Genomic DNA, 27960 nt, shown 5'->3' with positions numbered 1-27960 from the left:
GCTGTAAAAAAAATAATGAGAGGATAATTTTAAAGAAGAACGTAATCTCAGATAATTTACTCTTTAAGGAAGTAAATTAAAATGAACTTGATAATATGTATAAAACAAGTACTACTGGTTGTGCTTCTACTTCTGCTGTTGCTACATCTAGTATATTTATAATAATATTAATAATGAAACCCTGTTTATGTTACATTTTCAGTGCGCAGTGTCCTTTTGTGAGAATTACCAGAGATTTGTGAAGGGAGAAGAGCTGAAATTTGTGATTGACTTTCAACGAGGATATTGAAAACTATGCAGTGCATCACCTAGCTACTTTTAGTGATTGCTATGTATGCCTATTTCCATTTGTTTGGTTGCCCAAATCAAGGGAGAAAGTGTGTCTTTTGTTTTCGTTCATTTGTTGAACTGACTTGATTTGATGCCTTATTGTGCAGTTTTCGTCATCAACAACTTGCTTTAAACAACTTACCCTGGAAAGATTTTCACAAAACCTCACAGGAATTATACTTGGGCCTCTTTTTTAAAGTTTTTTAAATTGATCCAGTCTGTTGCATATTTGGGTCACGACAGCTACAAAACAAAAAGAATCTTCTGCCCTGAAACTGAAAAACTCACGGGTAGAATATTTGTAATAGAAAGTGTGTCTTTTGTTGTCGTTCATTTGTTGAACTGACTTGATTTGATGCCTTATTGTGCAGTTTTCGTCATCAACAACTTGCTTTAAACAACTTACCCTGGAAAGATTTTCACAAAACCTCACAGGAATTATACTTGGGCCTCTTTGAAAGTTTTTTTAATTGATCCAGTCTGTTGCATATTTGGGTCACGACAGCTACAAAACAAAAAGAATCTTCTGCCCTGAAACTGAAAAACTCACGGGTAGAATATTTGTAATATGATATCAAATCATTCAAATGTTGTAAAACTTACAATGCCCAATGAGTCACATGATTTACAGAATGTGTTTAAAATGAAACCCCAAGGTTTGAATCATCCCTCTGAGATCAAACCAGCAAAGTGCCAGAGGTTATATAGTATATAAAGACTTAATAGAAAAGTATTTCCTCGGAAACCACAAGGGCCAGAAAATTGGTATGCTTTATGTAACATCATATTGTAGTGGTCTTCTTCCAAGTCTATTTAAATCTTGATAACGTGGTCAAAATGTGCCCCACGTTTGGAGTCACTTGTTTTCCTAGTGTACATAGTACAAATCTTTCAGCTTATATTGTTCTAGTCACAATATGTATTCAAGTGAGCCATTGAGGGACAATGCAGCCTCTTGTTGTTGATGCATTTTTATATTATTATACAGTCATTTTCATATAAACTTATAGAAAGTTTATACTCGAGACATAAAAGGATTTTGTTCACAGTTTTTTTTTTCTTCTGATTTTTGACAAATGTAATTAAATGTATTTACTTAAAAATATCAGTACGTTTGTCAGCTTCTTCTTGGATTTGAACCTAACCAAACACAATCTAATACGCAAACTGGATAGTACACTTTTGTTATACAGATATCTACATAATTATCGATGAAAATTTTTACATAATTTTGTAAGTATATCTATTTGCCATAGATGTTTATCCAGTGCTTGCTGCTGTCATATTTGTTGGTAAATTTCATGCCCTTTTCAATGGTATTTCAGTCAGATTTGGGCAGTCAGTTTACCAACTCCCACTTCCTAGGCTAGCTAGTCTACCAGTATTAAGTGCACATACTAATGCCAGTTACAAAAACTTTTGTTCTTGAAACAGATTAAGGATGGGAATCTCTATAGGAATAAATTTGATGACTAACCACCTCACATGTTCAGTGTTCTCCATAAATATTTAAGTAGCCAGTATAATTTCAAAGTAGCCAGCGACAACGTGTACATGTAAGTACTAAAATGGCAGTTTTGTGCACTGTTTGGAATTTATAATTTTGGGAAAAGTAGCCGGCGCCAAGATAGTTAGTAACCAGTGAAATCACCGGCTGCTGATAGTTAGTTACCAGTGAAATCACCGGCTGCTGATAGTTAGTTACCAGTGAAATCACCGGCTGCTGATAGTTACCAGTGAAATAACCGGCTGCTGATAGTTAATTACCAGTGAAATCACCGGCTGCTGATAGTTAGTTACCAGTGAAATCACCGGCTGCTGATAGTTAGTTGCCAGTGAAATCACCGGCTGCTGATAGTAAGTTACCAGTGAAATCACCGGCTGCTGATAGTTAGTTACCAGTGAAATCACCGGCTGCTGATAGTTAGTTACCAGTGAAATCACCGGCTGCTGATAGTTAGTTACCAGTGAAAACACCGGCTGCTGATAGTTAGTTACCAGTGAAATCACCGGCTGCTGATAGTTAGTTACCAGTGAAATCACCGGCGCCAAGATACTAGTAGTTAGTAACCAGTGAAATCACCGGCGCCAAGATTGTAAGTAACCAGTGAAATCACCGGCTGCTGGTGCTTCTGGAGAACAGTGCATGTTATACATCAAGGTTGGGAACCTGCAGTCTTCATATTTGTAGTCCAGCCTCTACCAATTAAGCTTGCTTTCCCCATTCTCAATTTGTATTTGTTAAACAATTATCTCTAAAGTGCAATTGACTTAAAATAGATTGAAATACTACTGAAGGTCTTGGCTATGATATTATATCCTATATATTATATCCTTATATGAAGTTAAGGAGGGTATTCTGGAATTAGCATGGATATCTGTTCGTCTACCTCTACGTAACATCTGATGGCCTGTCCGTCTATCCGTCAGTAGACACAAATGTGTCGAGATAAACTTCTCGTGCTTTCCAGCATACGACATAATGAATTACTTGGATTGTTCCTTATGATATGAAGTTGTGCATGTCCAATTAAATCGTCCTATGCTAAAAATAAACGAAAGGAATGTCCCTTTTACAGCTCGAATTTCTTAAACATTTTTAACTGTAGACTTTACAATGAAAAAGAGATCAGTTTGTCAGAAACACAATGCCCCCTATTGCGCCGCTTTGAAGCCATATATTTGACCTTGAAGGATGACCTTGACCTTTCACCTCTCAAAGTGTGCTGTTCCATGAGATACACATGCATGCCAAATATCAAGTGGCTATCTTCAATATTGCAAAAGTTATGACCAAGGTTAAAGTTTTGACGCCTGCTTTGAAGCCATATATTTGACCTTTGACCATGAAGGATGACCTTGACCTTTCACCACTTAAAATGTGCAGCTCCATGAGATACCCATGCATGCCAAATATCAAGTTGCTATCTTCAATATTGCAAAAGTTATTAATTATTGCAAATTTTTAACCAAGATTAAAGTTTTCCTCAGAATGACAGACAGACAGGCCAAAAACAATATACCCCTGATCATTGGATCTGGGGGCATAAAAATATACATCTTTGAAACTACAACATTCACATGAGTGATATTTAGTATTGAAAATTGTATATTAGCCCTCTACGTAGTTTCACAAAAAAATTGACCCCTGGGTCAGAAATGGGCACACCCGGGTGGCAAAATAGTTCATTAAGACTTGTATAGCAAAATAACTTTAAACAATATTTTTCTCTGAGACCACAAGTTCCAAAGTTTGAATATATGGTGTGTAACATTATGTTTTGTTTCTTTACAAATGTTAATGCCCCAGGGGTTCTAACCTGGCCAAGTCCCTGGGTCCAATAGTTGATAGTTACAATCTGCTACACAGTACTAGTTGCATTGTTTTGGGTATTTGTCACTACTCTGATTATTTCTGGTTTAATTGCTTGTTTTAGTTTTAAAATATCTTGAATACAAGTGAGCACTTCAGGGCCAATAAGGCCCACTTGTTTAAATATTAATATTTGTGTACGTGTATTTTAACAAGATTTGTGCATGCATATTACGATTTTATTTTTATAGTGGAAACAATGCATACTTTATATTTTTAGAATTTATTGTACATATATTTAAATAGATGCTTTGCATAAACATTATTAATCATTATTGCTTTGTTTTGTTTTTTTCATGGTCCCTAAAATCTTGAAACCCTGAAATACAGTATCCCATTCTTAATGATAACAATTCACACTTTCAGATAATTCTTGCTTTTTTCAAAGATATTAATTACACCAAGTACCTTTGGAAAGAACGCAGAAGTAAAAAGCCCATGAATCATTTTTAGGAATAGAGTTTTTGCAATAATAGTTATTATATAATTACCGGTATTTTGTTAACATATATTTTTACCTGTGATTTGATTTCTATCCATCATAAAGGATTTTTTGTTTGGCTACATGCAGTTTTTGCCATGTATGCCTCTTTTTTTCTCATAAAGAATATTGACTGAAAACGTGATAACTTCATTTTCATTATTTTTATGATCTTAAAACACATCTTCTGAATAGCTGTGAAATATATACAACTACTTGACGCTCAGTAAAATGATTATTTTTATACTAATAAAAAAGTTGTCCCAGGATGCTTTTCGCAAGTACAGGTAAATAAGGCTCAATTGGTCATTGTCGGCTCGGGTTTTACTAACGTGTACGCTGGGTACTCTTAAGTATACTTACATGTACCCCGGGTACTGTAAATATACTTGAACGTACCCGGTCGATATTAGACTGTACCCATGTTATATTCCCGACCAAAATCCGATGTCGTAAAACACCCTACCGATTACCGTAAAACAATATTGTTTATCTTAAATAAACTTCTCTTTAAAAAAAAACTGCATCAACATGATTTTTAGCTCGGTTGTTTTGGGAGAAAACCCCGAGGTATTGTCATAGCCAGCTCGTTGTCGTCCGCGTCAGTGCTAAAACATTTTGTTAAGGTTTTGAACATTGGTTCTAAAATCAAAGTGCTTCCACCTACAACTTTGCAAACTTCATATGTAGCTGCATCTTGATGAGTTCTACATGCCACACCCATTTTGGGGTCACTAGGTAAAGGTCACTGTGACCTCTTAAAAAACATAAAATTACAAGCTTTCATTTATTCAAAAATGCATCCGCAGCCGAGCATTGGCACCCAATTTGAGGTGCTCTTGTTTAATATGAGTTTCAATAATATAGAGGTCATTTAACAGATTATTATTTATTTTTTTGCCGACAACGATTGATTTAGCGTTAAAATTCCCAAGTACGTTTAAGTATATTTACCGTATGCGGGGTACATGTAAGTATACTTAAGAGTACCCGGGTACATATTAGTAAGTACCCGAGCCAACAATGACTAGTAGAGCATAAATGAGACGTAGGTGTAGTAAAATTGTAATAAACAAGGGCTGTTTGTAAAACATGCATGCCCCCCATATGGGCTGTCAGTTGTAGTGGCAGCCTTTGTGTGAATACGTTTTTTGTCACTGTGACCTTGACCTTTGACCTAGTGACCTGAAAATCAATAGGGGTCATCTGCCAGTCATGATCAATGTACCTATGAAGTTTCATGATTATAGGCCTAATAATTATTGAGTTATCATCAGGAAACCATTTTACTGTTTTGAGTCACTGTGACCTTGACCTTTGACCTAGTGACCTGAAAATTAATAGGGGTCATCTGCCAGTCATGATCAATGTACCTATGAAGTTTCATGATCCTAGGCGTAAGCATTCTTGAGTTATCCGGAAACCATTTTACTGTTTCAAGTCACTGTGACCTTCACCTTTGATCTAGTGACCTGAAAATCAATAGGGGTCATCTGCCAGTCATGATCAATGTTCCTATGAAGTTGCATGATCCTAGGCATAAGCATTCTTGAGTTATCATCCAGAAACCATTTAACTGTTTTGGGTCACCTTGACCTTTGAACTTGTGACCTGAAAATCAATAGGGGTCATCTGCGAGTCATGATCAATGTACCTATGAAGTTTCATGATCCTAGGCGTAAGCTTTCTTGAGTTATCATCCGGAAACCATTTTACTATTTCGGGTCACCATGACCTTGACCTTTGACCTAATGACCTGAAAATCAATAGGGGTCATCTGCGAGTCATGATCAATGTACCTATGAAGTTTCATGATCCTAGGCGTAAGCGTTCTTGAGTTATCATCCGGAAACCATTTAACTGTTTTAGGTCACCTTGACCTTTGAACTTGTGACCTGAAAATCAATAGGGGTCATCTGCGAGTCATGATCAATGTACCTATGAAGTTTCATGATCCTAGGCGTAAGCTTTCTTGAGTTATCATCCGGAAACCATTTTACTATTTCGGGTCACCATGACCTTGACCTTTGACCTAATGACCTGAAAATCAATAGGGGTCATCTGCGAGTCATGATCAATGTACCTATGAAGTTTCATGATCCTAGGCGTAAGCGTTCTTGAGTTATCATCCGGAAACCAGTTTACTATTTCGGGTCACCTTGACCTTTGACCTAGTGACCTGAAAATCAATAGGGGTCATCTGGGAGTCATGATCAATGTACCTATGAAGTTTCATGATCCTAGGCGTAAGCGTTTTTGAGTTATCATCCGGAAACCATTTTACTATTTCGGGTCACCGTGACCTTGACCTTTGACCTAGTGACCTGAAAATCAATAGGGGTCATCTGCGAGTAATGATCAATGTACCTATGAAGTTTCATGATCCTAGGCATAAGCGTTCTTGAGTTATAATCTGGAAACCATTTTACTATTTCGGGTCACCGTGAACTTGACCTTTGACCTAGTGACCTGAAAATCAATAGGGGTCATCTGCGAGTCATGATCAATGTACCTATGAAGTTTCATGATCCTAGGCCTAAGTGTTCTTGAGTTATCATCCAGAAACCATCTGGTGGACAGACGGACTGACATGTGCAAAACAATATACCCCCTCTTCGAAGGGGGGCATAATAAATGAATGTAGATGAAAAACCACTGTAGGCATGCACACTTAAATTGCTAAAATTTTCTCAAACTCCTTGAAGTGCGCAATTTTTGTCAAAATGATTTGAACCTGTGCCACTTGACACATAAATCTTGTTTGGAATTGCATATATTTTGTGTTAACTATTTTATCAATATATTATTAATTCTAGATAAATATATGTGTTCAAAGTTGGAATTTACATTGTTTTAATACAAGGTTATAAATGCTATCTATATTCCCTTAAACTGTGAACATCTTGGACAAAAAACAATGAAAAACAAACAGAATACATAAGATAGACTATTTATTATCACAGATGTTGGCAGGGGGGGATAAATATACACGGGTACAAGATGATGTTTCTATGGTTACATAATGGTTGCTAGGATGCCATAGCACCAACCAATCAGTGACAAGTATCACAATCATGTGATATGGACGGAATCAGATCATTGGTTTATACATTACACACACAATTCAGGTATGAAATGTTCAGTATTCAGAGCAAGAGCAAATATAAATATTAACCGAAATAAAAACCTTTTGTTTTAGAAATTTCATGGTGAACAAAGTAGAGAACGAAGGTGACAAAGTTAATTTGTGTACAAGAGTAAGTATGTACTATCAATAAATTTGAAATATTTTTTTTCCCTAGGGTCAAAATTTGCCCAGCCCTTGGGATCACAAGCTTTATATAGCCTCATATAGTAAATAACCTTAAAACCTTCTCTGAAACTCAAAGGGCCGTCTGGACTTTAATAATATTTGTTGTATAATATTTCCATGGACAAATGGCAGTCCCAAAAACTCAACCTTCGCAGTGCACAAGGGAGCTTCAAATGTATGAAAAAATAGAATAATATAAAGACTATGTAAAAGACTGAATAACATCTACAATTTACAATACAGCATCTAGAAAGTGAAATTTGTAAGCTGTACTATTAAAATGCCAGTTTTAAAATTAAGGCTCTAATGAATAGAAATTTATAATTTATGTAAATATTTTCTCTTTCTCAACATAGCACAATACGAATATATCACAAAGCAATGGAATATGTATAGTTACTATTATTTCAATATTATTTTACTATAAAAACAAAAATGTACTAGTCAATATTCAATTTTAAGTGTATTTTTTCTTATCAGAAAATGTAAGTTGAATTATTAATCATGAAACAGTTAACTTGAAGCACTATACAAGCACTATTAATGAACAAATTATAAGAATACTTAAAAATAACCATAACACGTAGTACTTGTATAAATAATGTGTTTATACAATATAGCAGGGGCCTTATAACATGTAATCTTATATTGCAGGTAGAAAAAATAAGAATAATTGTGAGAAATTGTTCTTATCATACATAAAGAATCAATTATTTACTTTGTGAGAGTGTCCATTTAAATTTTCTGTCCAATCATCCTAACAAAAATTGAACACAACATAACATACATGTATCAATAAATAAACATTTATAAATAAATATTTATATAAAAATATAGTATTGGTATTTTATACTATCCAAGTATACAAAAATAGTCATTTCTCTGTCTTGGAAGAGATAAAATGAAAATCACACAAGAAATATAATACCAGATGACCCACTGAATGGACAGATGAGCAGTGTAATGTGATAGTGAGTCAGATGTCATATGTGACATATGCAAAGCTCAAGGACAGCCTGCACGACTGGGCAGTGTAATGTGATAGTCAGATGTCATATGAGACAAGCAAAGCTCAAGGACAGCCTGCACGACTGGGCAGTCTGGTCAGGACCTGCTATACAGCCTGCGCGACTGGGCAGTCTGGTCAGGACTTGCTGTACAGCCTGCGGGACTGGGCAGTCTGGTCAGGAGCTGCTGTACAGCCTGCGCGACTGGGCAGTCTGGGTAGGACCTGCTGTATCTTCCATTTAACCCTTTGCATGCTGAGAAATTTGTCGTCTGCTAAAATGTTGTCTGTTGAATTTCTAAAATTAGCATTTTCTTCGATTTTTTTCAAAGAATACTATCAGAATAGCTAACAGTTTGGATCCTGATGAGACGCCACGGCCTTCAAAATTCAGTTTCAGCGCTGAAAGGGTTAATCATGAAAGGTTTTTGGTCTCAGGGCATATCCTGATCAGCTTGTGTTATTGGTCTTAAGCTACTCTGGCCGCCTATGGCATAAGACTTTTTTTCGCATGACACAGCTAATATTATTTACTGTTCATAGCAAACAGAAAAGTGTCATTTAAAGAAATGTAACAATCAGCAGCATATTTAACAACACGTAAATCAGCACTAAGTGAAAGACAGATGACAAACAAATATAATAACAATAACTATTAGCATAAATAGGTTAAAGACAATAAACTATTCTTTCTTAAAATTATTTCCATTTCATAAACCTTAATTGTAAAGTTAAACAAAATACCTAAAAAAATCCATTTAGAACTGCTTGTTTTTTAGTCTTTAGATACATTTTATATGCCATTTATCTACATATCCAATCAAAACTTGACATGACAGGATTGTTTTTTTTTATAATAAGGGCAACTTTAAAGAAAAGACATAAACATGTTATTTGATAGTTTGTGTAGCATCAAAATGAGTAATTCATCATGCAAAATGCAACTGTTACAAGGGTAGATAACAAATGTCATGTACTCGAACAAACAATGCATGCTCCTTGATTTGATATAAAATAAACCAATAACAGAAAGCTCTTTTATTAAGAAAACTGAATATGCATCTAAAAGAATATGAAATACAAATCTAGAAAGCATACAGAAGATAAAATATATGAATATGTTCAGATAAACTGAATAACCCCTTTCACAACAAAAATGACAGCCAAAAGCACATAATTTAGTGTAAATATGTGTACATGCTGCAATGGTTTTCTCTCATATGATAGTTTTATACTATTATTTTTCTGTTATAAATACATTTGATTGTATTCAGTTCAAAAGTGCCTTGTTTTCATGGAAAATTTATTTTACTGTACGCTTCTTTCAAACATAATATAAATACTTTGTGTAGTCAATAAGGATGCTTGGGCATAACAACTCTACCATTTATTATCATTAAATTGGTTTTTTTTCAAAGCCATCATTTTGTGTCTAGTTAGATGGATGTCCATAACAAAAAATCCTTCTTTTCTACACTACTACAGCAGTTTCACATTCAAGCCCTCAAAGTTTCAACTAATCCACCGCAGGACATCTAAACAACGGGTATGGATGCCCACATCTTTGCGCGGCCCAGGTTGAAGTCCCCGTCTCCCAGGGTGCTCATCTGTTTCTTGTACTCGACAAGGGCGTGCATGCTCAGGGGCTCCCAGGAGCTTGTGTAGTCTTGTAGCCCGACCCGACGGTACGGAAGCGGGGCTGAGTAACGTAACGTGGAATCTGTAGAACAGAAACACACAGTTTGTTTGTTTTTGAACCATTTACAACTTAGATACTTACTTTGACATATTTGTAGTCCCTTAAACAAGAGATGTGTTTGTCAGAAACACAATGCCCCCGATTGTGCCTCTTTAAAGCCACATCTTTGACCTTGAAGGATGACCTTGACCTTTCACCACTCAAAATGTGCCGCTCCATGAAATACACATGCATGCCAAATATCAAGTTGATATCTTATTATTGCAAAAGTTATGACAAAGGTTAAAGTTTTGGGACACACATACAATGAATGAATTAATTAATTATTTAATTATGACTGACAGACAGACAGGCCAAAAACAATATAACCCCGATCATTTGATCCGGGGGCATAACAATCAAATTAAATTAAAGACATAACTTAATAGATTCAAGTATTAAATGCTTAATTTCAAATCGTAAGATACTGATGAGCATAAAACAGCATAAAACTTGAATAGCCTGCAAGTTACTTGCATGCTGTTCTGGTATAGTCCACGTTGCCTTATTCAAGGCTTCTGAGCAGTTAGGGTTTCTTAGTGTTGTATTATTACTAAAATCAGCACCAATAAAGATAGCAAATATTTAGTAATTGTTTGTGAATTTTTAATTAAAAATCAATCATTTAGATCTTCAAATAAAACAAAATTAATATGGAAACAAACAAAACAGTTATAAACTCAAACAACATTTGCAGCAAAACTGAATTTATCAAATAAACTTGAAACATGATACAAACAATGAAATAATTTCATCGTCAGCAACATTGCTGCTGTATTAAAATATCTGCTCTGTATAAAACAATAATTGTGGTAACACTGAAAGATAATTTGTGAATATATAGAATAATAGGTTAGTGTTGATTATAGATCAGGTTTATCATGCGAGGCATAGAAAACAAAAAGCACGAGCCTTGGCGAGTGCTTTTTCGTTTTCGTGTCGAGCATGATAAACCTGATCTATAATCAACACTAATCTATTATTCTATTTATCCCACCTTTTATTTGAAAACATTTTTATTTAAACAAAATTAGTTTGACTGGAAAATTTCGCTGGATTTATGACGTCATTTCGTCGAAATATTGACGTCATTTCCAGCCGTTGATTATAGATGATATTTAATCAATGGGGCTTTAATCAACCGAATTCGCTGTAAAAGTGGGATAAAAATATTTAAGGTTGCACCAAGACTAAAATGTAATTTTCAATAACAATCAAAGTCTTTCCAAAGTAAATACCTGATTTATCGTGTTCCGGTGATTCAGCAATCATGCCTCCAAGTGCCGAGTAGCTCTTCTGCAAGCTGCCCTTGTACGGGCGTGGTATGTTCTTGTTCTCCCTATCCCCCTTGTACTTCTCAGAGAAACTCCCCTTCACCCGCGTATCTTTCTCTGACAGGAACAAGTACTTCTGTTTTGGCTGCGGGTGCTTCTTCCGCTGCATGAAGAACATGAGGTTGTCGTCAAGGGACTGCGTGACCTGTGGTTTCCGTGGCAACCCAAGCTCCCCCTTCTCCTCCTGCTCCTCTTCTATAAGGTCGTCTTGTCCGTGCACAGGCTGAGGCCTCAACCAGCGAAGATATTCTGGCTCTGTGCTTTCCTGTGAACGTGAGATAGAAGCATTAAAGCCTTGATCTTGGAAAATGGGGTTTAATGCGTTATTTTTATGTATTTTGCCAGTTGCAAAATCATAAATTGTGTGAACTTGTTTTGAACATTAAAAAGAATATATATTCAGCATAGTGAAGATCTCATTTTGATTTCATGACTTGTAAAATAATACTTATCTCTATCACAGGCACAGCATCAAGTTAAAATATGTGTTTTATATGGCCACAAATGGACAGCCAACATGATTTCACATAGAAATCATTTTATTTCAGGCTTTTGGGCACTCAGTTTATGCAATATGTTAAATTTCAGTGAGCATAATAGCATTGTGTGTACATGAATGTCATATGATGAAACAAATATTGCTCACAGATAATGTGATTATTCCCATCTTGTTCAAAACTAATTACATAATTCTCTTTAAAGACTTGGCACCAAGTCAGAATGAAATGAACAAGTTATAATTAACTGGTATTCTCCACTCATTCAAAACATAACATAAAATCAACTGATGTCTTTGTTAGCAATTCCATAAAACTATAATATTGGACGTACCAGTAATAATGCTACTGGTCAGAATCTGTTGGAGAACCCTTAGATATTCCATTTTTCACTTAGATATTCCATTTTTCACTTAAATATTCCATTTTTCAAACACAAAACATACACGTATCTATGAAATCATCTCCAGAAACAGTAACAGTAACTCACTGAATCCTGGTCCTGCCACGAGGGCAGGTACTGGTCGACGCCCGTGGCCCCGGTGTGGAGCTCCGGTAGCGGGTTGTTGAACTTGAGTACATCAGTCCTGTCCTTGTTAGACACCGAGGCTCTGTACATCAGGTCAATCTTGTGACGCATTCTACGAACATGCTGTAATTTGCTGTTGTCAAGGAGGCGTGGCATCTCGGGTAGCTATGGAAACAGTACAGCCGTTGTCAGGCAATTGAGATGTCGGTCTTAATGATGCTTTTGGCAAAAAGGAACCGTCGGAGACAGGTGATGCTCCCCAAAGTTTTTTTTTGTCACAATATTGCACTATATATTCAGATAAAAGGTAACATCTTGAGGGCACAGAAGTTGGGGGACAAAAATATTTTTATATAAAATTTCAAAGGGCCATAACTCTGCGAAAAATCGTCCGAACAGAACCCGCTGATAATATGCACATCTCCTCTTGATAGTGAAGCTTCCCATAAAGTTTCATTGAATTCCGGTCATTAGTTGCTGAGAAATAGCCCGGACAAGAATTGCACTATATGAACAGTTAATGGAAAATTTCAAAGGGCAATAACTATGTAAAAAATTATCCAACCAGAACCTGCTGATAATATGCACATCTCCTCTTGGTAGTGAAGCTTCCCATAAAGTTTCATTGAATTCCGGTCATTAGTTGCTGAGAAATAGCCCGGACAAGAATTGCACTATATGTACAGTTAATGGAAAATTTCGAAGGGATATAACTCTGTGAAAGATCATCCGACCAGAACCCGCTGATAATATGCACATCTCCTCTTGGTAGTGAAGCTTCCCATAAAGTTTCATTGAATTCCGGTCATTAGTTGCTGAGAAATAGCCCGGACAAGAATTGCACTATATGAACAGTTAATGGAAAATTTCAAAGGGCAATAACTTGGTAAAAAATTATCCAACCAGAACCTGCTGATAATATGCACATCTCCTCTTGGTAGTGAAGCTTCCCATAAAGTTTCATTGAATTCCGGTCATTAGTTGCTGAGAAATAGCCCGGACAAGAATTGCACTATATGTACAGTTAATGGAAAATTTCGAAGGGATATAACTCTGTGAAAGATCATCCGACCAGAACCCGCTGATAATATGCACATCTCCTGTTGGTAGTGTAGCTTCCCATAAAGTTTCATTGAATTCCGGTCATTAGTTGCTGAGAAATAGCCCGTACGAGAATTGCACTATATGTACAGTTAATGGAAAATATCAAAGGGCCATAACTCTGTGAAAAATCATCTGACCAGAACCTGCTGATAATATGCACATCTCCTCTTGGTAGTGAAGCTTCCCATAAAGTTCATTGAATTCCGCTTATTAGTTGTTGAGAAATAGCCCGGACCAGAATTGCACTATATGTACTGTTAATGAAAAATTTCAAAGGGCCATAACTCTGTAAAAAATCATCCGACCAGAACCTGCTGATAATATGCACATCTCCTCTTGGTAGTTAAGCTTCCCATAAAGTTTCATTGAATTCCGTTCATTATTTGCTGAGAAATAGCCCGGACAAAAATTGTGCACGGACGGACACACTGAAGGACGGACGGACAGACGAAGCAGCGACTATATGCTCCCCCCAAAATTTTTTGAGGGAGAATAATAAGACGATAATTATATGACCCATTATATACAGCTATTCACTGAGTCAGTGAATCATGAATGGAATCAAAAGAGATATTAGAGAAAGGTTAAAAAACGAAAGACATATTCTAACATTCTAATATTTCTACAAAATAAAAGATGAAGTTAGCTTCACTTGCCAAGTTTAAGCAATAAAGTATTTTAACTATTTATATAAAAAAAATACTCAACATATATTGTTATCAAAGAAACATAAAAATAAAACCAAATCTCTAGTTGTTAAAAGGAATTAAAAGGGAAAACGTGTGAAAAAGGAAATAAACGTAACGGCTACACCCTACTAACATCATCCTCCACACAGAACATTCGTCTCACAGGAAGTCTATTTCTTCTTAATGACTGTCTAGCAAATGAACCATAGGCTTCCTGTAATAGGAAATCAACTTAAACGGAAATAAAGAAACAAAAAGAAAAAAAAAGAAAGAGATTATAAAAAACAAAACAATAAAAAATACTGTTTATAAGAGAACATTAATGTTGAGTTATTTTGTTAGAAATTCCCTAATCCCATTAGTGAGAAAATTGCCTTGTTATTAAGACCAGACATTCATGTCAATAAACTTGTATGTTAATCTGTAATAAAATTATGATTCATATAGGGCAGAGAATAACTTGCTGCCCCACTTCATATAGGACAGAGAATTACTTGCTGCCCCACTTTATATAGGACAGAGAATAGCTTGCTGCCCCACTCATATAGGACAGAGAATAACTTACTGCCCCACTCATATAGGACAGAGAATAACTTACTGCCCCACTCTGTTGATTCATATAGGACAGAGAATAACTTGCTGCCCCACTCTGTTTATGATTCATATAGGACAGAGAATAACTTGCTGCCCCACTCTGTTTATCTAAGCTAAAAGTACATTTGAGGTGCTCTGGTTATGTAGAGCAGAGCTTTTTTTTTAAAGAATTCTACAGCAATAAGTAGCCTTTGGTGAAAAATTAGTTACAAAAGGTTTTATGTTAAACAATCAAGATGTAGATGTTATATTATTATTCAACAAAGTGCACATTTTAAACCTAAGAAAAATTATAAGAGCTCAACATGGTATCCGATAGATGAGCCTGGATTCTGGGAAAACTGGGCTTAATGCATGTGCATTAAGTGTCATCTCAGATAAGCCTGTGCAGTCAAGACATTCTAATCAGAAACATTACTTTCCGCCTCAACTGGATATTTGTTTAGAAACAAATTCCTTTAACAAAAAATTCTATAAAGCAGAAAGTGTCGTCCCTGATTAGCCTGTGCCCATTACTTTAATCACGTGAAATAAGCCCAGTGTTTAGCTAAAATTTAATTATAAAGGTTCAACATGGTTTCCAATGGAAGGATCATGAGTATAGGTTGAATATGCATACTAAATTCAATCTCTAAAAAAAAAAAAGATTTTGCAAATGTATTCATTCACACCTGTTTTTTCTAATGATTGTTTTTTTATGTTTTTATTTTTATTTTAATACCAGACCTACTTGATCAAACACTAACTAAAAGTATATTAAATATTTGTGATTGAATTAATTTTTACTTTTCTTTCTTTCTCGCAAATAGTTTATATGCTTTTTGAAAGTCAGAATTATATTATTAATGAATTGTTCTTACCATTGCTATAACTTATATTATCATTATTCATGTTTTATTTATACATACATTAAAGAGTGAACCACAATCTGTGCTAACTTCAGCTCATATAAGAAATGGTCGCTGACAGTTTAACTGCATGCCTTCCCAAACGGAAATACTTTAAGTTAAGTATGAAACTATTCTATCAGCTAAACATGTCTTATATCAGTTAAAATACTTTCCCAATAAAAACTCAAAAGTGCAAAATAAACACAATTCCACAGATCCTTCAATTTCATGCTGCACAATTATTACAAGGAAGGGTAGAATCAACCAGAACAAGGCATATCAGGGCACCTTGAGCCTGGCAGGTATACTGGCATCCTCTTTCAGAAGACGCTGGCTCGAGTCTTGCCTCAGAGTCTGCCACAACACCTCCGCACCTGCACGACCTTCAAAAGTAGGTCAAGGTCAATTAGATTGCATATAAACTACGCAGCGATTAAAAGGAAGCTTGCATTTGCATTGATCATTTTGACATTTTGTCAATGATTCATCTGTGGTTTCTCTACTGATTGTGAAGACATAAACTAAATATCCCTTTTTTTCTAAATTAATAATACATGTGCAAGTCATTCATGAAATCTTAACAACTAATAAATTTCTTGAACCTTAAATCATCACAAAGCGACACATATTTAATAAATATCTGTACACACATTTACAGAAAATATCACATAAAAGAAGACTGCAATCTATACCATGCCTAATTTTCTGTGTATGAAGCACATGCAATGGAGTCTCCTTTAAAAGCTTAGTAAACCATTGCATATATCTGTGTATGAAGCACATGCAATGAAGTCTCCTTTAAAAGCTTAGTAAACCATAGTGTATATGAGCATCACTCTTGATAAACGACAGGGCATAAAGCATAAGTGTACAGTATCATCCCAGATTGGCCTGTGCTATCTGGGATGACATTTTACGCACATGCATTAACCCTTTGCATGCTGGGAAATTTGTCGTCTGCTAAAATGTCGTCTGCTGAATTTCTAAAATTAGCATTTTCTTCGATTTTTTTTCCAAGAATATTATCAGAATAGCAAACAGTTTGGATCCAGATGAGACACCACATTCTGTGGCGTCTCATCTGGATCCAAACTGTTTGCAAAGGCCTTCAAAATTCGGTTCCCGCACTAAAAGGGTTAAGCATGGTTTTCCCAGGGTGCTATTCATATCTAATGTTGCGCATTACACGTCAATAGATTTCTTTCAGCCAAGCATTTGTTTATACATGCTTTCTATATCGTTATAAATAAGTGTTCATAATTGTTCATGATCGTTTTTTGGGGAAAGAAACTTGCTCTACAAAAATTAATTGATATTCATATAGAGAATACTAGGTTAGCGTTGAATACAGAGAAGTTTATGTTGCGAGGCTTAGAACGCCGGAAGCGCGAGCCTTGGCGAGCGCGTTTGGTGTTCGAGCCGAGCAACATAAACTTCTCTGTATTCAACGCTAATCCTAGTATTCTATTTATCCCATTTGATTTTTTCAACGTGACATTTAACAAAAATAGATCTAATAACCTTACTAATAATTTTAATTCAGTCATAAAAGCGCTTAAAATCTAACAAATGTAACCATGCGTAGTGATATACATGTATTTGTTCTGGTACGCAAAATAGTCTTTAAAAAATTCACACAAACTGTAAAACAAGTAAAAATATCACCATATGCCTACATTTAATTTTACGCAGTATGCGAATTTTAACACATTACGACCGCGAAAAGAAGATTTTACTTTACTATAATTCATTTTATTTTCGAAAGAAAATGATCAAAATCCAATATGGCGGCGATTGCTCCTGACAAAATGCTGTCGATGTCAACATACATGTACACCATCGACGACCTAGTTCTGGCTACCATAACTTTAAATGTCGCTTTTTATGATTTTTGACTGGCGTGACTTTGTACAGGTCTGTCAATAGTCTAAATAAACTGTACGCTGAAGTTTCTTTAGCTATCGAAGACCTTGACAATTTTGACGAGTAAACAGACAATTGCAGCGACTGACACTTTATTTGACAAAATATAATACAGGGCAATACGTTTTCCGACTTCGGACGACGAATTTAAGGATGCGCAGAACGTGTTTTTTATATAATGTTATGGGTATGCCGTGTGTGATCCGATGCATCAATGGCGCCCATGACATGGGCCATATTAAAATCATTTCCCCGAGAACAGGGAACGACAAAAGTACAAACAAAAATCAAAACACATAAGAACTAGTATCTTACCTTTAATTATCCTTTAAAATCCATTTAATAATCCATTTAACTCAATAATTGACGATTTGCATCCAGGGTCTTCAATAATTATTTTAGCATAGTTAAATAAAGACCCTCATGCCATTCTATCACTTTATTCAAATGAGTTTATGAACGCGATAAACTTTCTTCTTCGTCACACGTTACGTCATGTACTCTACATTACTGCTGTTAAATGAACCGGAGCAGTTTATCTAATAATAGCCGTTGGTAAACTCGGTTGCATTTGCAGATTTCTGCATACAAACATAATTATGTTTAAACTTGCACAATGTTTTATTTATCTATGGTAAATGCCCTTATTGTACGAGAAAATAATTTAATATATAAATACACAAAGAATGGAAAACATTCCAGTACACAACAGATAAATGAGTAGAAAATACCCGTATACAAAATGGGACGTTCCCAATTCCAGTGTGGTGCTATTTTTACCATCTTATACTTTACACAGCTCTATGCCTTACGTGAATTGAAAAGGAAAGCAAACATAGCAGATTATTCATGAACTGTGCGATATGTGTATGGCTTGTTGTACATTCTTAATATTTAAGTTAAATGTCAAAAGTATATGCTTTGGTTATAAACAATGCACATTACACGAAATAAGGAAAATGTGATCAATTGACAATTCAGATATGTCGACATACAGTACATGTAGAAAACATGTGAAATATAAGTCGCGTTTATAATAAATCGTCCAAAAAAATGGGGAAAATGAAGCAATAAGTATGTCAATTTATGACGCCATCAATCAGCTGATTCATTATACGGATGGCGAAAAATTATGTCATATGACTAGATTTAAAGGTTGAAGGTCGTATAATTTTGAGCTAAAGATTTGTCGACTTTGAAACATGCCGTCTCATAGGGATCCAAATTGTTTGCTATTCTGATAGTATTCTTTGAAAAAAATTCGAAGAAAATGCTAATTTTAAAAATTCAGCAGAAGACATTTTAGCAGACAACAAATTTCCCAGCATGCAAAGGATTAAGCCTCGCTCTGGAAAATTGGGGCATGTGCGTAAATGTTGTCCTGTATAAGCCTGCCGTCTGCACAGGCTTATAAGGAATGCGATTTCTGGTTTTTTTTAAATTAATTTTTAGTTTCAAGGAAGTCCGTTCTAAGCAAAAATTAAGTTTAATCAGAAAGTGTAGTCCCTGATTAGCCTGTGTGGACTTCACAGGCTAATCTGGGATGACATTTTACCCACATATATCTATTCCAATTTTCCCTGAGCAAGTCTATAAATGTTTTATATATGATAAGCTCTGTTGCATGCAAAACATATGCATCTCCAAACACTTACTGTCCATCATAATCATCAATTTCATTTTGTTTAAGAATGTGTTATTTAAAAATAGTTGAAACAGCAAATAAATGAATCCAGAGCAAACACTTGTCTCAAATTTGTGACCAGTAGCATATGTGACCAAGACTCTGTGTCTGACAAACATACATGGCCCAGGTTGGTAATGGACATTGCATTTCTAAGACATAGTCAAAGTAAATAGATTGCCTAACTAGTAAAAGTTAGAAGTTGCTGAAATGGGTCATCCATGCATAGGAAGGTATACATTTGTATAAACATATTTTAGTAGGACAGCATTTTAATGTGGTAAAGCTTTCCACCGTTGTGCAAAATAGGAAAAAACTTGTGTACCCTGGTTATAAATACACTTGTAAATGTTAAAATAAGCCTTCCTCTTAGACAACCAAACTCAATTCGTGTGCATAAACTATAGTCCTAGATTAGCCTGAGAGGCCTGCACAGGCTTATCCGAGACAACACATTCTGCCTGGACGAGGGTAAAGTGTTGTCCCTGATAAGCCTGTGAAGACAGCACAGGCTAATCTGGGTCGATACTTTCTGCATTTGAATAAAGCCCGGTTTTTCCAGAGACAGGCTCAAAAATAGTTCCACTGCCGCAGAATAACATAACAGAACTTTTATTTGTACCAAAAGTATCATCAAACAAACAACTATAAATACTTAATACTATCATTATCCAAACAGCTTTTATTTATATTAAATATTTATTCTGCTGAAATTGAAGAGCACTGCTCTAGAAACAATTTGTTCAAATACATTTACAATTCCAAACCAGTCATTCTGTGGCTGTAAAACTACCAAGAGTTGGGTTTCCATGGTGACAAGCATAAAATGGTTTCAATGGCAACAAGCATGATTGGGGTCAAGGTCAGGTTCACACAAAGGTCAAGGTCATATACCCTCCTCGGACTCCTCATTGTATTGATGGAACAGAGCATCCACTTGAAAACATCAAGTCACATGATACACACACATCAAGGCACATGATACACACACATCAAGTCACATGATACACACACATCAAGTCACATGATACACACACATCAAGGCACATGATACACACACACATCAAGGCACATGATACACACACACATCAAGTCACATGATACACACACATCAAGGCACATGATACACACATACATTGTCTCAGCCTTGTTCAAGGCACATTATACACACATACATTGTCTGAGCCTTGTTCTGGGAAAACTAGGCTTAGCAAGTGTTGTCCCAGATTAGCCTGCGCAGTTCTCAAAGGCTTATCTGGGACGACACTCTCCGTTTTAATACCAGTTTGCTTTGAAGTCTCTTCTAAACAAACAATCCAGTGTAGGCATAAAGTGTCCACACTTAAAGCACATGTATCAAGCTAGGCATAATGTGTCCACACTTAAAGCACATGTATCAAGACCAGTTTTCTAAGATTAAGGCTTTGGAACTTGAGGCTTTCTATATATTCATATTGAATAAAAATGTTACAAGAGGACCTTAACAGCATCTGATCGCTCACCTTAGACCCAAAGGAACTGACCTGTTCTAAGCAGCCTTTGTGATGTTTCAATAATCATTGTAGAAAGCAGCCATGATACCAATAGAACACATGTTCTGAGTAATATGATCAGGCAAAAATAAAAACTTTTTGCATGTCTAAAATGTTGCAATATAGCTTTTAAATCAGGAACACTGCTTAGCCTTCTGGTGTTCCTGTTTAATGTTTAATCAAAACAAGAAGGGTCGAAAAAGGTATTAGTTTTAAAAAAATATCATAGATATAGGAATATCACATGATATTATATGCTTAATACAACTCTTGGCCTTGTCATTTTAGAGAAGGCAATTTTGATCGTCATCTGTCTATATTATGTTAACCCTAGGGCTGTCTATATTATGTGAACCCTAGGGCTGTCTATATTATGTGAACCTAGGGCTGTCTATATTATGTGAACCCTAGGGCATGGCCATCATTTGGCAATAAAAGTCTGTCTATATTATGTGAACCCTAGGGCATGGCCATCATTTGGCAATACAAGTCTGTCTATATTATGTGAACCCTAGGGCATGGCCATTTTCTAACCCCGGAGGGTCTGTCTATATTATTTGAACCCTAGGGCATGGCCAATTTCTAACTCCGGAGGGTCTGTCTATATTATGTGAACCCTAGGGCATGGCCATTTTCTAACCCCCGAGGCTCTGTCTATTTTATGTGAACCCTAGGGCATGGCAATTTTCTAACCCCGGAGGGTCTGTCTATATTGTGTGAACCCTAGGGCATGGCCATTTTCTAACCCCGGAGGGTCTGTCTATATTATGTGAACCCTAGGGCATGGCCATTTTCTAACCCCGGAGGGTCTGTCTATATTATGTGAACCCTATGGCATGGCCATTTTCTAACCCCGGAGGGTCTGTCTATATTATGTGAACCCTAGGGCATGGCCATTTTTTAACCCCGGAGGGTATGATTTAGACAAAGTTAGTACAAGACCACTAGATGATATAACAAACCAAATACTTGACCCTTGATCTTTGTGGTATCCAAGAAGATATTTAAAGTTTAATTTTCTTTAATATATTTTTTCTGCTCCTAGCAGCTTTGAAAGAGGGTTACAGGGGGATTATTCCTCTGAAGTTTCGTTAAAATGTGTCAAATGAAGTTTGAGAAAAGTTGATAAAAGGAAAAGTTTAGGCATAGACAAATGCACGTACTCATGGACCATTGACATCACAGTGTCCTAAAAGCTCCCCATTAGCATTTTGTGCTCAGGTTAGCTAAAAAAGCTTTAAATAATACATATAGAGAATAATAGGTTAGTGTTGATTATAGATCAGGTTTATCATGCGAGGCTTAGAAAACAAAAAGCACGAGCCTTGGCGAGTGCTTTTTCGTTTTCAAGCTGAGCATGATAAACCTGATCTATAATCAACACTAACCTATTATTCTATTTATCCCACTTTTATTCAGTAAACCTTTTAATTAAAACAAAATTTAGTTTAACTGGATAATTTCGCGTTTTCATGAGTGTTTGTTGTACTTTGATAATGACTGTAGTGTAACCAAGGTCAGTGTATTACTCCGCGTTCCAAAAATAACCGCTGATCAAATAATCATTTTTTTTTTAAACCGAATATCGTTTTATGACAAAGAGTTGTGCGATATAATTACAATTTTATTCATATTGAATTGCAAATCTAAAAGTTTTATAACATCAATATAATATTTATTTGTTATATACAAGGAACTACATTTGTTTACATCATAGCTTAACAACGCAGCACGTGCCGTTGATTATAGATGACATTTAATCAACGGGGCTTTAATCAACCGAATTCGCTGTGAAAGTGGGATAAAACATTTTACCTCAATTCAATTGTTAGTAAATGCCACGTTATGCCTGTATCTGTAAAAGGGTTGCATGGTGATATATATTTCATTTCAGGTAGCCAATTGAGTCCCGACTTACTGGCAAATTAATATGAATTCAGACAAAACAAATGAAAGTACAATTGAAATTAATTTTAAATGTTTTTCTTTTGTAAAGGACTTCCTTACTTTTACAGCTATTACTATGCATTGATGATGTTAATTATAATCATGATGATGATGATGACAATCATGATGAAGATCATGATGAAAATGATGATGACAACCATGCTGCTGCTGCAACTGATGATGATGAATATAATGATGATGATAATGATGATTATGATGATGGGTAATATGATCACAATGAAGATATGGATTTATTTCATACAAATGATGATTATTGTCAATCAGATTGTCAAAAGTGCAGATGTCGACATCCTGAAACAAATATACACACAAAACTCAAAAGACAAAAAAACACAACAAAATATGTATTTAACTAATTGAATTTATTTTTCTTAGACACAAATATAATGTTTCTTTGTCTCAAAATTAGCTGATACCTGAAAACTATTTACAATTGTTAAACATTTTTGTGTTTAAATTACCTTAATTGTATGCTTTAATGCGGTTGATAAATGAATACCATGGAATATAAACTGTGAAAATAATCATAATAATTTGTTTGTTAATGATATTTTTCATTTTATCTTGGAATTATTTAACACCCATGTTTTTAATGTCTCAAATGTATTAAGCTTTAACAGTTATGTTATCCCTCTAAATCCAAAATCAAGTTTATTTCCAGTGATGTATACCTCCATGTCGGCGTAATTTGGAGTTGTTCCTCTTTGCGACCTCGGGCGTATTGTCTAACTTGGGGTGCAGGAAGTAGTCTGCATTCCTTCCATACAGCCTGTAGAGCTGCTGCTCATGCCAAGGAACATCTGCAAAAATCATCAGCATGTGCTTAACTCTTTCAGTGCGGGAACCGAATTTTGAAGGCCTTTGCAAACAGTTTGGATCCAGATGAGACGCCACAGAACATGGCGTCTCATCTGGATCCAAACTGTTTGCTATTCTGATAGTATTTTTTGATTTTTTTTCCCCGAAGAAATGCTAATTGTAGAAATTCAGCAGACGACATTTTAGCAGACGATAAATTTCCCAGCATGCAAAGGGTTAATGTGTTGTCTCTAGACTAGCCAGCAGTCTGCATAAGCTAATCATTGATGACACTTTCTGGTTAAATGGATTTTTTTTTGTTTTTAGAAGGATCTTCTTCACAAATATCATTGACAGAAACTGTTCCTAATTGAAGAGCTGCTGCCTGGGCCAAGGAAGGTCTGCAAACGTCATCAGGGTGAAACAAAGTTGCCTTGCTCTGAGAAAATGGGGCTAAATGCATGTGCAAGAAGAATTATTCCAGATTTGTGCAGTCTGCACAGGCTTATTATGGAAATACTTTTTCTTTTATGGTTCATTTAGATAAAGTTTTTTCTTAACAAAACTCCAGTCTAAGTGGAAACTGTCATCCTGAATTAGCCTGTGCAAACTGCAGGCTAATCTGGGATGACACTTTTACACATTTGCATTAAGCCCAGTTTTCCCAAAACAAAACTCAAATGCATAAAGCCGAGTTCTTCTGTATTTGGCTATATGCACCACACATTTTGAGCTTATTATGAATCCTTTTATATCTCAATTAGAATCAGTACTTGGGTACATTATGACAAAGATTTAATATCAAACTGAGCAAACACAAGCAGTTAGTTTTAAACAAACATTGGGCCATCGTTACCTTCATATGAGACACATCATTTCAAAATACACATTCACACTTTTTTGCCACGATCGAGCTTCCATGTCTGTTTCAAAGTCACACTAGGTTATGTGGGCTTATTAGAGGACAGAGCACAGTGACAATAAAGGGAAAATATTAAAATTTCCTAAATTATTTTTATGATCTACACAATTTCTATCTGCCGTACCATCTGGAAATGCATCCATTCCTTCCTCATCATCGCCTTCGTCATTCCCGATGTCCGGGGTTGGGGCCACCGCGGGAAGGGTCATCCTGAACGGGTTGCTACGGCGACCCCCTGCAGAGATTTTTCTTTATTTTAAACAGCCTGTGCATTTTGGATTGGGAAAAATAGCACCATTAACCATGATATAGGGAAAAATGAAACATTATTAACATGTTTTATAAATAACAGTCTTCAAATTGCTTATAAGATCATAATTAAATGCATTTTAAAATGTATAATATACATGCCACAGAATTATATCACTGTATAATAAACTCAATAAACCAGTTATTTATTAATTTGGAAAAGTGTTGAATCCTTTGTGGGGAAATTTTGGACAGATTCTTGGGAAAATATTTTTTGCCTTATATAGCAACAGATTGTAAGAGGCTGTAATTTTGGGCAAAAAAATCCCTGACCTGGAGTGGGTGGGGTGGTGGGCGACTTTGTGGGGGACTTGACTGGTGACGATGGAAGAGAGTTCGGTGTCGATGTGAGAAAGACATCGTCTGCGCTGCTGCTTGAAGTTCTTGTCGTCTGCTTCAACTTGGACCTCTCCCCCTTTTCCTTCTTTTTATCAGAGACTGGAATTGATAATGTGGAGCAGTTTAGATATGAGTTTTAGAATACATAGAGTTAACATCAACTCTTTCAGTGCTGGAACCGAATTTTTAAGGCCTTTGCAAATATTTTGGATCCAAACTGTTTGCTATTCTGATAGTATTCTTTGAATCAAAATCAAAGAAAATGCTTATTTTAGAAATTCAGCAGACTACATTTTAGCATACGACAAATTTTCCAGCATGCAAATTGTTAAACAATCTTTCATTGATCTAAAGACAAGTGGGTCTGACATACATAAGTGTCTTAAACTTGTCCTTGTTTCAAATAATTTCATGTAGGCAGTGGTTTTCATTTGACCCTCAAAAAACACATACATAACACATATACTTGTCTGCATTATGAACTTTTGCTATTCCGAATATGACTTGAATATAATTTACTGAACTGATAATCTGAGTTTGCTATTGTATTGTTTATAGAAGATATTGATTGAAAAAAGGAATAATAGATTTAATTATACCTTCCATTCTTTTAATGATACCCAATGTATAATTCAAACATCCATTTTAACACTAATAAACACATACTTATTTATTTTGTACATATAATTTTACACTTCATTGCAACCTTTCTATACCAAACAAATTAATTTTCCACGGCTTATTCTTAAAACCATATTGAACAATCTGACAACTTGAATATTCAACCATTCTTTAATCATAATTAAGCAGCCTAAGTTTTTGAATTAAGAATCAAGATTACTGTTGAAATACAATCACTAGCATGTACATAATCAATTCAAACTAATCTCATGTTTGTAGCACACTACGAATGTATTGATACACAATTGATTACAACTTGGAGTTAAACATAAGGACTCATTCAATTACAAAGGTCAATCACTCAAAAAGTGTCAAGTTGAACCTACAGATAATATTCTTCTCTTTATATATTTCATAAAAAATGGTAAAAAATATTATCTAACTAATAGCAGTTAAAATAATTTTGTTATAAATGCACTGAAATAAATGTTGTCTTTGACTTTTTTTACTACACTTTAATCATGAAAAATTAAATAAAAACTAATTAATTGTGTTTCTTTTCTTTCTGAACTGAGTCTTGCAAAAATAGGTCTGATGCCATAAACATTCAATGTTGCTCCAGACTAGCCTGTCTATTAATATCAGTCTGATCTGTTGTTGGCTATACAGTCTCTGATCTGTTGTTGGCTATAGCCTGTCTATTAATATCAGTCTGATCTGTTGTTGGCTATAGCCTGTCTATTAATATCAGTCTGATCTGTTGTTGGCTATAGCCTGTCTATTAATATCAGTCTGATCTGTTGTTGTCTATACAGTCTCTGATCTGTTGTTGGCTATAGCCTGTCTATTTATATCAGTATGATCTGTTGTTGGCTATAGCCTGTCTATTAATATCAGTCTGATCTGTTGTTGGCTATAGCCTGTCTATTAATATCAGTCTGATATGTTGTTGGCTATAGCCTGTCTATTAATATCAGTCTGATCTGTTGTTGGCTATAGCCTGTCTATTAATATCAGTCTGATCTGTTGTTGGCTATAGCCTGTCTATTAATATTAGTCTGATCTGTTGTTGGCTATAGCCTGTCTATTAATATCAGTCTGATCTGTTGTTGGCTATAGCCTGTCTATTAATATCAGTCTGATTTGTTGTTGGCTATAGCCTGTCTATTAATATCAGTCTGATCTGTTGTTGGCTATAGCCTGTCTATTAATATCAGTCTGATCTGTTGTTGGCTATACAGTCACACAAGGTTTTGTGGTCTCATTAGGGGACTGAATTCCTTACCATGCTGCACATTATGTGGAGGCTGGTCTGAAGATTCACTGGCAATATATGACATAAGACCCTTTTTTGCATGATGCAGATCATATAGGGGAAGATCAAGAATAGCAGTTGTTATTTCCTGGTGCTAAATAAGAGTCAGGGTGGAAAGCCGGGCTAGTTTTGAATATTTGCTCAATCCAGAGAATTTCTTAGTCTAACATTAAATAGTGTTTTTTAAAGCAGATGCGCAAGCTGGTCTTTAACTTGCACTAGAGGCTTATGGCCTAAGACCCATTTTTGAATCACCAGGGTCATATTTTCAACCAATTTTCAATTGCAGTAATGTTTCACACAACTATTTCTGCTAGATGAGAATAACCAGATTTGAATCAATAATAATTCAGTAATACTTCACAATGTCTATGTTTAATATTTGAATAACATTACTGGAAACTGATTTAATCAAATATTTATTTTAACATTGCACAATCTAACATGTGGTGTGTTTGATGCACTGCACAATTGTCAATACAGAAAATGGGTGCACAGTGGGAGGTTTATTATGGAACAGAATTTCTGTCTGTGGTAGCATAAGAATTCTAAGATAAGACCAGCTGAAGATCAAATACAAATATGTACACAAATTACTTTCATCCACAATTCCACAAAACTTTCCTTCATCCATTTTAGATCATATTGTTACATAAAGTTATGCAATGAAT

General features: G+C 35.4%; 2 protein-coding genes across 8 annotated transcripts in view; one reads left to right on the top strand and one right to left on the bottom strand.

The window, feature by feature from the left end:
- The window catches only part of LOC127846751 (glyoxylate/hydroxypyruvate reductase A-like), a 39818-nt gene extending 35840 nt beyond the window's left edge, over nt 1-3978 (top strand). Inside the window, exon 10 of the mRNA XM_052378267.1 lies at nt 203-3978. Coding sequence (XP_052234227.1) covers nt 203-289 — 87 coding nt within the window. The 3' untranslated portion in view covers nt 290-3978. The remainder of the gene's footprint in view (nt 1-202) is intronic.
- A 3144-nt stretch (nt 3979-7122) lies between these two features.
- Nucleotides 7123-27960, bottom strand: part of LOC127846744 (uncharacterized) — a 108280-nt gene continuing 87442 nt past the window's right edge. For 4 of the 7 annotated variants that reach the window (XM_052378240.1, XM_052378241.1, XM_052378246.1 and 1 more), the window contains 9 exons: nt 25288-25452; nt 24830-24940; nt 23657-23785; nt 20380-20421; nt 16167-16261; nt 14528-14608; nt 12563-12766; nt 11480-11840; nt 7123-10223 (listed from right to left, as the gene is read on the bottom strand). In XM_052378240.1, the coding sequence (XP_052234200.1) occupies nt 10039-10223; nt 11480-11840; nt 12563-12766; nt 14528-14608; nt 16167-16261; nt 20380-20421; nt 23657-23785; nt 24830-24940; nt 25288-25452 (1373 nt within the window). In that variant the 3' untranslated portion in view covers nt 7123-10038. The remainder of the gene's footprint in view (nt 10224-11479; nt 11841-12562; nt 12767-14527; nt 14609-16166; nt 16262-20379; nt 20422-23656; nt 23786-24829; nt 24941-25287; nt 25453-27960) is intronic. The other 3 variants (XM_052378245.1, XM_052378243.1, XM_052378247.1) reach the window with 3 other exon arrangements.

This window comes from Dreissena polymorpha, chromosome 9 (genome assembly GCF_020536995.1).
Source record: "Dreissena polymorpha isolate Duluth1 chromosome 9, UMN_Dpol_1.0, whole genome shotgun sequence".
Taxonomy (NCBI): Eukaryota; Metazoa; Mollusca; class Bivalvia; order Myida; family Dreissenidae; genus Dreissena; species Dreissena polymorpha.
The sequence above is the reverse complement of the archived record's forward strand: the minus strand, read 5'-3'. Positions and strand labels throughout refer to the sequence as shown.